The sequence below is a fragment of the Malus sylvestris genome, chromosome 12 (genome assembly GCF_916048215.2).
Source record: "Malus sylvestris chromosome 12, drMalSylv7.2, whole genome shotgun sequence".
Taxonomy (NCBI): Eukaryota; Viridiplantae; Streptophyta; class Magnoliopsida; order Rosales; family Rosaceae; genus Malus; species Malus sylvestris.
Window position 1 is genome coordinate 11,459,015 of NC_062271.1, and position 15,045 is coordinate 11,474,059.

General features: G+C 39.5%; 1 protein-coding gene across 1 annotated transcript; it reads left to right on the forward strand.

The window, feature by feature from the left end:
* The first annotated feature begins 2,417 nt into the window (after positions 1-2,417).
* Positions 2,418-15,045, forward strand: LOC126593620 (cystathionine beta-lyase, chloroplastic-like). Its single transcript, XM_050259716.1, has 13 exons — positions 2,418-2,700; positions 3,120-3,309; positions 3,396-3,508; positions 4,058-4,128; positions 4,243-4,334; positions 4,984-5,071; positions 5,148-5,259; positions 6,353-6,449; positions 6,542-6,623; positions 7,416-7,533; positions 7,745-7,852; positions 7,931-8,033; positions 14,618-15,045. The coding sequence occupies exons 1-13, from the start codon at positions 2,632-2,634 to the stop codon at positions 14,791-14,793; spliced, it is 1,419 nt and encodes a 472-aa protein (XP_050115673.1). The 5' UTR covers positions 2,418-2,631; the 3' UTR covers positions 14,794-15,045.

The following is a 15,045-nucleotide window of genomic DNA, read 5'->3' on the forward strand; positions in this document are numbered from 1 at the left end:
GAGATAATGAAATTGGAATGAGATTATCATCGATGATACTTTCACTTATATGGTAGCTACTGACATAAATGAAAAGCGACGATATTGAACTGTGTTCAGTTGATTAGTGACAACATAGAACTGATTGGACAACCGAAATTACAATCCAGGTTAAATTCCTTACCGAAGTGTGTTTGGACCTATCATTCCTACACTGCCCAAGGTAACCCTGTTATGATATAAGTTGGAAAGAAAGCATAATGAGATGAATGAAATAGTGCGATATGATGCACGTCTTACGGAGCAAGGTTTCTCTCAAACGCCATGTGATTGATTGCAGCATTATGAGATGTGGTTAGTGTTTCTCCATAGAGCTATTGATACTGAGATTGACATGTAAGTTCCCAAAGAATTACATGGATTGACTCAAATAGTTCCAAACCACGGAACACTCTCAACTCGTTTGAGGCGTTCACTTACGGATTGAAGCAATCCAACGGATGTAGTATACATGTCTAAGTGATTATTTGATCAGTCAGGGATATGAATTATGCCCTTGTGTGTTAAACTATGAAGTCATATTCCGAATTGTTAAAGTTACAGTTTATGTCGTTGACATGAATCTCACTAAGACTCTAGAAGAGCTTGAGAAATCTGCCTCGTATCTAAAGACGGAATTTGAGATCAAGGATCTTGGAAAACTTGTTTATGCCTTGACTTGAAGTTAAAGCATTATTTTGACGGTACTTTGGTCTACCAGTCAAACTACACCCCGAAGGTGTTACCTTTGAGTATACCTATGATCTTCCATACGCTATATGCAAATGAGACCCTTGAAGAGGTTATGGAATCCGAAATTCCATATCTAAGTTCAACTTTGCGCTTTGTTGTGCTTACGTTGCGTTAGATAGGACATCTCTTTCGTTGTTGATCTATTGGTAAAGATGCAACACTGCGCCTACACGCAACCACTGAATTGGTATTAAAGACATTTTTCCCCTACCCTGAAAGGTACTATGAATTTGGGCTAATCCCAACGCATCTCGAGCGGATTCGACCTCCTGATCCTCAAAATGATACTTGCCTTGTTTGTTATGCTGACACAATATACTTATCAAACTCGCACAAGGCACATCCCCGAATGGTTAAGTCTTTACCATTAGGGATATCGCAATATCTTAGAGGTCCATGATATGACCTTAGTTGCGAAATCTTCGAATCATTCCAAGACTCACCTTACTTCACTATGTCACATGTGAAACATGGTTGAGATATCTTGTTTAGCATATTCGAAGTACTTACTATTTTCATCCATCGTTAAGTCCCGACGACGATTTATGAAGACTATGCCACATGTATAACCCCAACCAAGACATGATATATCAACAAAGTCAACACCAAGACATATTGCGTCTATATCTACATCTACATCAATAAAGCAACATGAGATTGAAGTCATGCAAGCCAATCCCAGACAACCTTGACGACCTCTACACGACGTCACTGCCGAAGGCAACATTTCAGAAGCTTGTCAGAGGAATTGATATGCCTAACTATTCATATGCAATGCTTGTAGTTCTTATTTGGAGGTTCAAATTTAGGGGGAGTATCCAGAAGTATACTTACTTAATCTTAATGTACACTTTTTCCCTACGATTAAGAGCATTTTTCCCACTACGCCTTTATTTTACACACTCAAGGAGAAGTGTTGCAGTCCTATTAGATTAGGAATGTGATTGTGTAAATTCTAGTATATCTAGGGATATATTGGAATATTCTCTAGGATTATATATTATCCCATTAGAGTTGATGGGTAAGGATTTAGGGGGTGTAGTCAAACTCGAATTTGAGAGGATTTTAAAAGACTTTAAAATCCTAGTGTAGTCAATTAAAAGATTTTAAAGGATTTTAGAATCCATTCAAATCTAAGCATAGTCAATTAAAAGATTTTAAAGGATTTTAAAATCCATCTAAATCTAAGTGTATTAAAAAACTTAAGATTTTGGAGGATTTCAATAAGTTGTGGATTTTGTGGGATTTGAGAACAAAAAGTATACATAACCAAGACTAAAAAGAATCCAACCTCACCCCCTAGGATTTCAAATCCTTCCACCACAATCCATTCAAATTCTTTAAAAGCCATATGAATTTTGTAGGAATCTTTAATCCTCTTTAATCCTATAAAATCTATCACTTTTAAAATCCTTTAAAATCTTAGTTTGACTACACCCTCTTAACCTTTCTTACTACTAAATAAAGGTACAATAGGCTGATACAACACACATCTCACAATTACATATCTCTCTTCTCTCTCTATGTGCCGCACCCTCTCTCTTTGGTCTTTTGTTCAGTAAATTATGTTTACACAGTAATGAAATTTTTAGAGTGCCCTTTCATAATAGGTATTGAAAGATTTGACACGGGCAGGTTGTCCACCTTTCACAACATACTCCACAAGTCCGTGATGTTGCAAGGGATGTGTAGCTGCAGTTGCAGTTGCACACGCTTTGAGTGAAACAATCACTGAAATACGAAAGACACTGCAACTGAATCCACGTGTGTTGTATATACTTATAAGTACAACCCTGCGAATGGCGGAAACTGTCCCCATTTCCACCGATCCTACATTCCGCATTTTCTCAACCAACAACAATGGCCGCTTCCTCTTCTCTCTCTTTTAGGTCTTTCTTCAGCTCCGTCGCCGCCGATTCCAATGACGTCGTAAGTGCTTCCACTCCCATTCTTGCTTTTGTGTTTTAATACGTGTTTGGATGCCGAGAAAATGCACAAACTATTGCTGGGTTAGGGACGGATGTTTTTGAATGTGAGAGGTAGCATCCCAGCTCGCCTTACTTTTGTCTCCTCCTGCCTTCTTATTGCCCCATTCCTGAAGTAGATTTAATTTGGGTAAATTCAGTTTATGGTCCAGTTTATGTGGTTCAGTTTGGAATTTGATTTAATGGTTTTAAATTAGGGTTTATGACTTAGGATTTTACTGAAATTTGGATGGTTTTTTATTTTTTTAGGAGTATTTCAAGTATTTTCATTACATTTGTTATTGGTCCAATGTCTACAATATTTTACAGTCTAGTGGATCCTTAAAATTGGTTTACTTCCGGTTCTAATTGGTGGATTTTTAGGGTTTAACGCCTGGGAATTTCGGGCCAAGCTTTGTGGATTCCCAGGTCAGTTTCAGGTTCGCAAAGGCAACGATATCAACGGGAAAGACGTTGTCCTGTGAGAATAAATTTCAATTGAAGTGTTCGGTGGACAGAGATATGGATCTGAGCACTTCAGCAATATCTGATGGTGTTGCAGACTGCGTAAATGGTTTGTGTGTCTCTTCTTTTGTTGTTGTTGTTGTTGTTATGCTTAATATATAGTTCATGCTTGCTAGTCTGTTGAATATCTCATAGAAGTTGGGCTGAAAGAGCCAAGTATCTCAACCATGCTGATGAACTTTGAGAACAAGTTTGATCCGTTTGATGCAATGAATACGCCACTTTACCAAACAGCTACGTTTAAGCAGGTAACACACGGAGATGAAGATATAGACTTGTTGCTAAGTTTTGTGTGGTCGTGATTATTCTAACTGCTATAGTTGTTAATGGTAGTGAAGAGTTTAAAGTCATTAAAGTTGAATGTTGCTTACGGACATGATAAGCTATTGTAGGAGTGTTTTTACTAGGAACTAATGTATATGAATCTGAGGTATTTTTAATGCGCAGTGAGAATCTGGTGTGGGGCTGTTGTGAGGAACCATGGATGTCGTAACTTTATTCTCTTGTTTAAGGCATCAAGCTATTTTCTTACTGGTAGGGGGTAGGCCATTTCAGGCGAGTTGAAGAAAGAACCAAGAAACTAATCTTTGAACATGTCTGAATGTTTGTATAATTTTCTCTTTACTTATTATTCTTTGCATTCGTAAGAGGAGAGTGCTTGTGCCTGTTGTTCAATATTAGGCTTGAATGTGTGTTCAAAGGCATCTTGATTGCGGGAGAAATCTCTGGCTTGTGATGTCTTTGTTAGATGATATTCTGTAACTGAGTTTCATATTAGTTATGTCTTCAATATGCAGCCTTCAGCAACAGAAAATGGTGCTTATGATTATACTAGAAGTGGAAATCCCACACGGGATGCCTTGGAAAGGTCTGATTTTACTTTGTTGAAGGTTAAATGCTGTTCAAGTCGATTTGACAACTCTTGAATGTTTTTTATTCTTATTTCTCTACATTTGTTAGCTTTTATTCCTTTGTATTTCAGCCTTTTGGCAAAGCTTGATAAAGCAGATCGAGCATTTTGTTTCACTAGTGGAATGGCTGCTTTGGCGGCTGTTGCTCATCTTTTAGGAACAGGTATTATTTTCAACTATAGTACCTTTTAATGTTGTATAGATTAGTTTAGTTACGACATTGAAGTAAGAGTGTCAGTTACACTATACACTTACTCCCTTAATACACCTCAAAATGCATCAGATACTTGGATTGGAACATGATAAATAATTAAACATGTAAGGGATTTACCTATCAGAAAATGTATATACAAATGATTCAGGCTTTGAGGTCATTCAAAATTGTACATGTGAAAACGCAAATAAAACATATATAAGAAAAACGAAGGAAAAAAATAAATCATACTCGTCCCTGAAAAATAGACGGTTCGGATGATTGAAATAAAATCTGCAGATGGGCCCCGTAATAGGGCCAGTCCTTGTGCAGCACAAGATCACCCTGAACTCTGAACTCATAAAGTACAGCCCCCAAAGTTCTGGGCAATATGGTTTTGAGCTAGTTAGGCCGGATTAAGAGTCCTGATTTTTATCTTGCAATCAGCTTATGTTCGTAGGGTTTTTAGCAGTTATTCTGTAGAAATCACATTAGCTGGACTAAATTTTGTTATTAAGACCTTGCTCTGAGCAAGTTAGTTTTGTATGCGAGTACTCAAATAAATTTCATTTCTTTTTAGAAGCTGTCTGAATAGTCAATGGTAATGATGCCATTTTAGGTGAGGAGATTGTTGCAGGAGACGACATTTATGGAGGTTCTGATCGGTTGCTATCACAAGTAGTTCCAAAGACTGGAGTTGTGGTGAAGTTAGTATGATTTTCTCCTGTTCTTATATTCATTTACTTTGAGTGAACTCTGAAATTATAATGATTTACCACTCAGACGAGTGAACACAAGTGATTTAGATGAGGTTGCATCTGCTATTGGCCCCTGGACAAAGCTTGTGTGGCTGGAGAGTCCCACCAATCCTCGACAAATGATTTCTGATATTCGTGTAAGATATTTATATCCTACCATTAGACAAGCTCGTTAGTGGTGGAAATTTCTTTTATATTATTATTTATGTCTTTTTATATATGACAATATTTGATGCTTGATTGTTGGTATGATGATTGTGAATAAATATCCATTTTCTTATGATGGTCTAGGAAGTCAAGTACCCTTTGAGGTTGTATTGTAAAATATGTTGCAAAGCAATAGTATGTCTTTAGAGTATAGAATTTTGTAAATGATATACAACGATATAGAAGTTGAATAAATACTATTTAATCAAGTCCTTCAAGCTTCATATTATTTTTCCATCCCAAAACTTTTAGTGCTTGCTTTTCAGTTCATCAAAACTCTTGGCCCAATATGCAATGCGGTGCATAAATTTTTGTGGCAATCTTGAATCTTCTGATCTTTGTGCTCTAATAGTGAAGTTGTATAAGAACAACTGGGAACTTTCTTTGTGCTTTTATGCCCAGGTTCCATGTACTTGGATATAAATTTATTGATATAATTTCCCTAAATTAGCTTTACTTTAGTAACCAAACAATTAGTACCATGTAGAGTGTTAGGTTCATCCGTAAATTCTTAAAAATATGACTTGAATACAAAAATATTGATAAGCAACTAACCCGGCCATTCTACTTGAATGGGTATCATATTGCATGTAACTAGCGCAATTCGGGGGTGCTATGGTATAGCAGAAGGGTTATATAAAATTCTGGCCTTAAATCTTGAAAGACTAAGGGAAAATAGCCTGCGGGTTCAATAGAAGTTTGAAACAAGACCCATGGGTAACCACCACCACCCAAATTTAATGCAAAGTATAATAAATAATGAGTGCCGAACTTTTTTTATTCTATTTTTGCATTGATGCTGGGGCATATTGCTGATAGATGATGCAATAGCACTGCTGCTCACTTGTTTCGTTTAGTGATTTTCACCATTGATTCGATATACATCATAAAGTTTCATGATCTTTTCAGTAATAACTTTGAGTTCAATATCTGGCTTAGTTTCTTTTGTTAACAAAATTATGATGAGTACAACAGGGTGCTATTTTCTAAAGACAAATTTGTTTCATGTCTATCCCTCGACAGAAAATAGCAGAGATGGCTCATGCACATGGTGCTATTGTGTTAGTCGATAACAGTATAATGTCTCCCGTATTGTCACAGCCACTGGATCTCGGAGCAGGTATAGAAAATAAGCTGCCGACTTCCAAGATTTTGCAAACTACAAATCCTTTTCAATTGTTATTGATTTTTGTTCGTCTTTCGTTCTTCCAGACATTGTTATGCACTCGGCCACAAAGTTTATTGCTGGACACAGTGATGTCATGGCAGGCGTTTTAGCTGTTAAAGGCGATAGGTTGAGCCTCTTACTCTATCTTTACCATTGCTTTTATGTCTTACTAGCCTTCATTCACGCGCTCACGCACGTGCATAAGATATTTTTTGAATCACGGCGTGGTATGCGTGACTTACACGTTTTAAGTGTATTTATATGCGTAAATTGACAAAAGGAAAGTCAAATATTTGAAGTAAATGAATAATTCATAAACCAATTAAAGCAGTTGAATTCACATAATAAAATCGGTCTCTATAGAATTTACATTAAGAATAAAGAAAATAATATTTAATAAACAATTGATTGAATCATATTATTGCTGGCCTATTGTAAGGCTAAGCCCACTTCCTTCCCCCTTAGTGTATTTATTTAAAAAAATAAAAATAAAAATAAAAAAAACAATCATTTCACGATTAATTTAATCACATTATTATCCGTTTGCGAAAGACCCTTTTTTTATTCTTTTATCTCTTCCCACTTAGTGGGAAAAGGCTTGTTGTTGTTATTATCTGTGTGCGAAAGACCCTTTACAACTTATTTAATCACATTGTTATCCGTGTGCGAAAAACCTTTTTTTATTCTTTTATCTCTTTCCACTTGTATTATATTTTATGATCAATTACCAAATTACCCCTGCATTATTTGATATATTATATTGGGCTGCTTTTGGATTTTTTTTGTTTAGGGGCAATTTTGTCCTAATATTTTTGTCGAATGGCGTGACCCCAATTTTTTGTCAGCATGCGTGGGACGCTGGCTTTCTATTATATAGATATCCATACTTGACTTCCTACTTGTTTCCACTATTAATAGCTTGGCGAAACAGCTATATTTCCTACAAAATGCAGAAGGCTCTGGGTTAGCTCCATTTGATTGTTGGGTCTGTTTACGAGGAATTAAGACAATGGCCTTGCGTGTTGAGAAGCAACAGGTGTGGTTTCGTTTACGCTTGTAATTGTGCCATTTCAGATATCATATGTTTATCATTCTAGGATATAGATACTACATATGCTCTCTTTTCTACTGTTTTTGCAATGAAAGATTAGTGAGTTTTGTTGCAGGCTCTGTGAAAGATTTGGCTTTCCCAAAAATTTTACTGATTAAAATCTGCAGTATTTCTAATGCTTCTGCACATTTGGCAGGATAATGCTCAAAAAATTGCTGAGTTCCTCGCTTCCCATCCACGAGTGACACAAGTTAATTACGCTGGGCTTTCTGGTCATCCTGGACGTGCCTTGCATTATTCTCAGGTATGAACCTCAATAAAATTGTAGATTCATAACTCAACACGATCAATTTTTCCAGATTCTCATACACACCTCTTTCAGGCAAAGGGTGCAGGATCTGTATTGAGTTTTCTGACAGGTTCATTGTCACTATCAAAGCATATTGTCGAGACTACCAAATACTTCAGTATAACTGTCAGTTTCGGTAATAATTCCTACTCAATTATCAGCTTTCCATTGTTCTGACAAATAGTGCACCGATATTTGTGAGTGGTAGATAGTGAGAACCGTGTCAAAAAGGTTTCCCCTTTCATCTCTATTCATATTTAATAGGCATCGCTTGTTGGTGATGAATGTACATATCAAAAGAGTGAGAAAAAAGAACAAGACTTGGAAGTGCCCAAGGACTAGATGGTGGAATCTAAAAGGAGAAAAACAAGCCATTTTCAAAGAGAAAGTAATCACCCAGTGTGGGTGGGATAGAGAGGGGGAAGCTAGCCAAAGGTGGGATTCCATGGCTAGTTGTATCCGAAAAGTAGCAAAAGAGGTATTAGGAGAGTCCAAGGGCTTTGCTCCACACCAAAAGGAATCTTGGTGGTGGAATGAGGAGGTACAAACAAAGGTGAAGGCTAAGAAGGAATGTTGTAAAGCCTTATACAAGGACAGGACCGATGAAAATGGTGAAAGGTATAGAAGAGCGAAGCAAGAGGCGAAGAAAGCTGTGAGAGAAGCTAAGTTAGCGGCTTATGACGATATGTATAAGCGACTAAATACCAAAGAAGGAGAGTTGGATATCTATAAACTACCTAGAGCAAGGGAAAAGAAGATAAGGGACCTAAACCAAGTGAGGTGCATCAAGGATGAGGATGGAAAGGTTCTTGCTACAGAGAACGCGGTCAAAGACAGATGGAGAGGTTATTTTCATAATCTTTTCAATGAAGGACATGAAAGGAGTACTTCTTTAGGGGAGTTGAGTAACTCAGAAGAGTGTAGAAACTACTCATTTTATCGTCGAATCAGGAAGGAAGAAGTGGTTGTAGCTTTGAAGAAGATGAAGCATAGAAAAACAGTGGGCCCAGACGATATACCGATCGAAGTGTGGAAAGTCTTGGAAGAGACAGGTATAGCATGGCTCACTGACCTTTTCAATAGGATTTTGAAAACGAAGAAGATGCCAAATGAGTGGCGAAAGAGCATTTCGGTGCCTATCTACAAGAATAAAGGCGACGTACAAAATTGCATGAACTATAGGGGTATTAAGCTAATGAGTCATACAATGAAGCTCTGGGAGAGAGTCATTGAGCATAGATTGAGGCAAGAGACACAGGTTTCGGACAACCAATTCGGGTTCATGCCAGGGCGCTCAACCATGGAGGCAATCTATCTCTTACGAAGATTGATGGAAAAATATAGAGATGGGAAAAAGGATTTACACATGGTCTTTATAGATTTGGAAAAAGCGTATGATAGGGTCTCAAGAGACATTCTTTGGAGGATTTTAGAGAAGAAAGAAGTACGAGTAGCATATATCCAAGCTATAAAGGATATGTATGAAAGAGCAAAGACTGCCGTAAGAACTCATGAAGGACAAACCGAAAGCTTCCCCATAACTGTAGGATTACATCAAGGCTCATCCTTATGTCCTTACCTTTTTGCGTTGGTAATGGATGAGTTAACAGAACATATTCAAGATGATATTCCTTGGTGTATGCTTTTCGCAGACGATATAGTGTTGATAGATGAAACTCAGGAAGGGGTAAATGCGAAGCTTAACCCTTGGAGAGAAGTGTTGGAATCTAAAGGTCTTCGCCTAAGCCGATCAAAGACAAAATATATGGAGTGCAAGTTCAGTGCAAATGGAGGTCAAAATGAGTTAGGGGTGAGGATCGGAGATCAGGAAATACCAAAGAGCGATCGTTTTCGCTTCTTAGGATCTATCTTGCAAAAGAACGGAGAATTAGATGGAGATCTCAACCATAGAATACAAGCTGGATGGATGAAGTGGAAGAGTGCATCCGGCGTCTTGTGTGACCGCCGTATGCCACTGAAGCTCAAGGGAAAATTTTATAGGACGGCAATAAAGCCGGCGATGCTGTATGGCACAGAATGTTGGGCGGTGAAGCATCAACACGTACACAAAATGGGTGTAGCGGAGATGAGGATGCTTCGTTGGATGTGTGGGCACACGAGAAAGGATAAGATTAGGAATGAGGATATCCGAGGTAAAGTAGGAGTAGCCAAAATTGTAGGAAAGTTGAGAGAAAATCGGTTACGGTGGTTTGGACATGTGCAAAGAAGGCCTACTGACGCTCCGGTTAGAAGATGCGACTACGGGACAGAGGTTCAGGGCCGAAGGGGTAGAGAAAGACCTAGGAAAACTTTGGAAGACTCTAAGAAAAGACTTAGAGTATTTGGATCTAACGGAGGACATGACACAGGACCGAGCACAATGGCGTTCTAAGATTCATATAGCCGACCCCACTCAATGAAGGCTTTGGTGTATTTAACACAATACGTTAGAAATGAAGCAAAGCTTATTTATTGATATCTCCGATAAGCCTCAGTACCGGACAGAACCCTAGAAGGAGGAGGCATCGGAGGTTGATCATTTGGAGCTTCATTATGCGGTACAGCCCCAGAAGACGAAGGCAATAAATGCCTTTGGAACAAACCCACAAACCGCTGATGATCAAGTAAAACCTGACCATCAAATTCCTTCATTTGGTCAAGCTTCCTCTTCATGTTTGTAGCATAGTTATGTGCGAGCCGGTGCAACTGTTTATTCTCATGCTTGAGCCCTCTAATCTCCTGTTTGAGACTCATCACTTCAGCCGCCAATGATTCAACTTGGCGGGTTCGAGCAAATAAGCGTTGGGCCATATTAGACACAGAACCTGCACACTGAACACTCAGAGTCAGAGAATCCTTAACAGCCAACTCATCAGACCGTTTGGAAAGTAGTCTGTTATCTTTGGAAGTGAGAATGTTCCTGGCCACCACCGCAGCGGTCATTCTTCATCACGGAATCCCCAACGATAAGAGGACCAGTAAGGGATAAGAAGGATGGGCGCCATATGTTGTCTGGAGAAGGCGTGGCTGCCTCTTCAACAAGGTTCAAGTCAAAACGACGGTCGGAAGGGCCAGACATTTTCAAAGGTGTTGAAGAGAGAAGAGGTCGGACAAATCAAGATCTTAGAAGTGCAAGAAGAGAGCTTCTACTGGTGAAGATTCAAGTGTGCTTTGGAACTTAATGCCAGCCTCTATAAAAATCTGCATTTGACGGAGCTTCAGAAATCGAAGAGGCGTTTGCTTTCTCAAAAGCTGGCCTGCTCAGAGACCACGAGGGCTGATCTCAGAAATCGAAGAGGCGTTTGCTTTCTCAAAAACTGGGCTGCTCAAAGGCCATGAAGGCCAATCTCAGAAATCGAAAAGGCGCTTGCTTTCTCAAAAGCTGGGCTGCTCAGAGACCACGAGGGCCGATCTCAGAAATCGAAGAGGCACCTGCTTTTTTCAGCTTTGTCAGCACCTGTCACATGCACTTTTAGCTTTGCTGAAATTACGGGCATTCTGTTGAAGATTTCTGATGAAGTAGAAAGCACGTGAATCTTACTGTTCAATCATCCACTTTTCATACGCACCATCAGCTCATGGGTACTACAGATAACTTTGTCAAAGATCTCTGACAAAGTTTAGACACGTGAAGCTTGCAGCTCTCACTACATCGCTATGACCAAGAAGGGTAAAAGAATAGCAAAGAAACAACACTAACAAAGTTTAGACACATAAATTTTGAAGGTCTAGCTATCATATTATTACCCACAAGGGTAAAGGAACAGCATCACTGCTGGATAATTGGAAAGTCCCTGTGTGTCAACCTCTGTGCTCCGTGGCAAGGTAGACTAGCAAACATGCCCAACCTTTACTCACATTTGAGAAAACACTCCCAACAAGATTGCTTGCTCCAAAATCGAAGAGGCACTGTCCTCCGAATCTCGAGAGCCAGACTCTCAACATGATTACTTTCTCAAAAATCGAAGAGACACCGCTCTCCGAATCTCGAGAGCTAGACTCCCAGCAGGATTGCTCTCTCAAAAATCGAAGAGGCACCGTTCTCCGAATCTCGAGAGCCAGATCCCCGACAGGATTGCTTGTTCGAAAACCGAAGAGGCACCGCTTTCTCAACTTCGAGAGCCAGATCTCCTTGGCTAAAGCTTGTCTTAATCTTCACACGCAACATCAGCTTTCCAGATACCACAGACCACTTTTTCAAAGTGCTCTGACACACGTGAAGTTGGTAGCTCCCACTACTGTGCTATGACCAAGCAGGGTAAAGGAATAGCATTACTACTTGTTGTTAGGGAGACTCCTATATATGTCGACCTCCATCCTCAACGGACAGGCAAACCTACAAAAATGCTTAACCCTTCCTCATATCTGAGAGGGCACTCCCAACGAAGCCTATCGAAATACTCAGCTTTCTTTCCCCCCCTCCCCCCGATAATACCTCTGCAAACAAGCTACACCAGAGCAAGAATATCTCATATCATCAGGGTTAAAAGCAAGAGTATCCCATATCATGCTTTTTCCCTGTCTTTTCCTTTGGCCTTGTTCTTACCTGCAAGACAAGGAGAAAGAGAGCAATCAGTCAACACTTGGAATCAAGCTTCCAGTCAGGAACTGACTGCCTGGAACCCCTTACCTGATTACTTACCTGGCATTGCTCTCGAGTACTCATCTTCAACATCTTATGCTTCCAGAGAAGATACCACATCTGCCTGAGGAACCGATAGGGAAAGTGAGAAGGATACAAGGAAGCATGTGGAGACAAGCGTAACTATTCATGTGCCGAAACATCCACTACTTTGTCAACAGCAAAAGTATCCCATATTAGCATGGTCGAACGTACTCTAGATTTGATGGACTTGTTTTGACCCTCAAATTCTTCAGTCGACCTTATACTCTGGAGGAAACCAGAAAACCCTTCAGCCCAGTTCAAGAATAAGCATGTGGAAAGTTACTTCTTCAAAAGCAAAAGTATCTCATATCATCTATTCTCTTTTTCTTCTCTTTATCCTTCATGCTGCCTGCAAGATAGGGAGAATGAGAACAATCAGCCGGAACTTGAAATCAAACTTCTGATCTAGGACTGATTGCTTACCTTGTCTGTCACCTCTTTCAGCAGATCCTCTAGCTCGGCGACTTGGGGGACTCCTACTACATGGTTTGTATCGCGCTTGACCAAGCCTGAAACTACAAGTAAGCTTCAAGTGAAATTGATACATTACCTTGTGCATCTCCACCAGTTAAAGATACCACCCCTGGACGGAGGAAGAGTACTTCCAAAGAAGATGCCACATCTACCTATGAGACAGATAAGGCAAGTGAAGACGATACCACACTTCGGTACTTAGAAGTTTCGTGATTACGAGATCATTCTCCCACAATATTTCCTAATGTCATTTGTACTAAATCATTCACTTGTACTCACTAAAGGAGAGTTTGAACCTATGTACTTGTGTAAACCCTTCACAATTAATGAGAACTCCTCTACTCCGTGGACGTGGCCAATCTGGATGAACCACGTACATCTTATGTTTGCTTTCCTGTCTCTATCCATTTACATACTTATCCACACTAATGACCAGAGCAATCTAGCGAAGCTCACAAACTTAATACTTTCTGTTGTACCAAAGTCCTCACTGATTTTGTGCATCAACAATCCTTAAGTCCTTACCTTTTTGCGTTGGTAATGGATGAGTTAACAGGACATATTTAAGATGATATTCCTTGGTGTATGCTTTTCACAAATGATATAGTGTTGATAGATAAAACTCAGGAGGGGTAAATGCGAAGCTTAACCTTTGGAGGAAAGTGTTGGAATCTAAAGGTCTTCGCCTAAGCCGATCAAAGACAGAATATATGGAGTGCAAGTTCAGTACAAATGGAGGCCAAAATGAGTTAGGGGCGAGGATCGAAGATCAGGTAATACCAAAGAGCGACCGTTTTCGCTACCTAGGATCTATCTTGCAAAAGAACGGAGAATTAGATGGAAATCTCAACCATAGAATACAAGTTGGATGGATGAAGTGAAAGAGTGCATCCGGCGTGTTGTGTGATCGTCGTAGGCCACTAAAGCTCAAGGAAAAATTTTATAGGACGACAATAAGGCCGGCGATGCTATATGGCACAGAATGTTGGGCGGTGAAGCATCAACACGTACACAAAATGGGTTTGGACATGTGCACAGAAGGCCTATTGATGCTCCGGTTCGAAGATGTGACTACGGAATAGAGGTTCAAGACCGAAGGGGTAGAGGAAGATCTAGGAAAACTTCGGAAGAGACCCTAGGAAAAGACTTAGAGTACTTTGATCTAACGGAGGACATAACACAAAACCGAGCGCAATGGCATTCTAGGATTCATATAGCCGACCCCACTTAGTGGGAAAAAGCTTTGTTGTTGTTGTAGAGATGAAAGGGGAAGGTTCAATAAGAAAACTGATTCCAAAGGCAGACCGCACTCACGATTAGTGCATGTGTAAATCACTTCGTGTATAATGCGATGCATTATAATACATGATTACTTGTAGATGGACATACTGTTGATTTGCAATGTTTTTATTCAAAACATGTATATTTTAAAGCTCTTTTGATTATCGTCACCATTACTGATGCTATTATTTTTATGTTTTGTTCTATTAGTGGGTAATCTTGAGCATCAACATTGTTGGGTGAAAATCATGCAAAACAATTCTATAATTAAGCTGACCTTAGATTTCTTATATTTACAGGGAGTGTGAAGTCCCTTATAAGCCTGCCGTGCTTCATGTCTCATGCAAGCATACCATCTGCAGTGCGTGAGGCCAGAGGTCTATCTGAAGATCTTGTTCGTATTTCTGTGGGGATTGAGGATGTGAATGATCTGATTGCTGATTTGGACCATGCACTTAAAACTGGCGCTCTGTAGTTGCCCAAGGGTTATGACCGGCAGCTTTGAATTGGCATAATGATATCTGCCCACCGCGAACGGGTTACAGAGCAATAGGTAACTAGTCATTCTGATTTTCATTGCTCCCAAACAGTGGACAATAATTTTATTTTGGTTTAGTTGATCGGCTACACAGTTATTAGTTGAGAATGCATAGAAAGACGCAGGTTTGGTACAGACGTGGTGAATCGATCGTAGATTATGAAATCTTAGATCCTACTGTTACAGAAA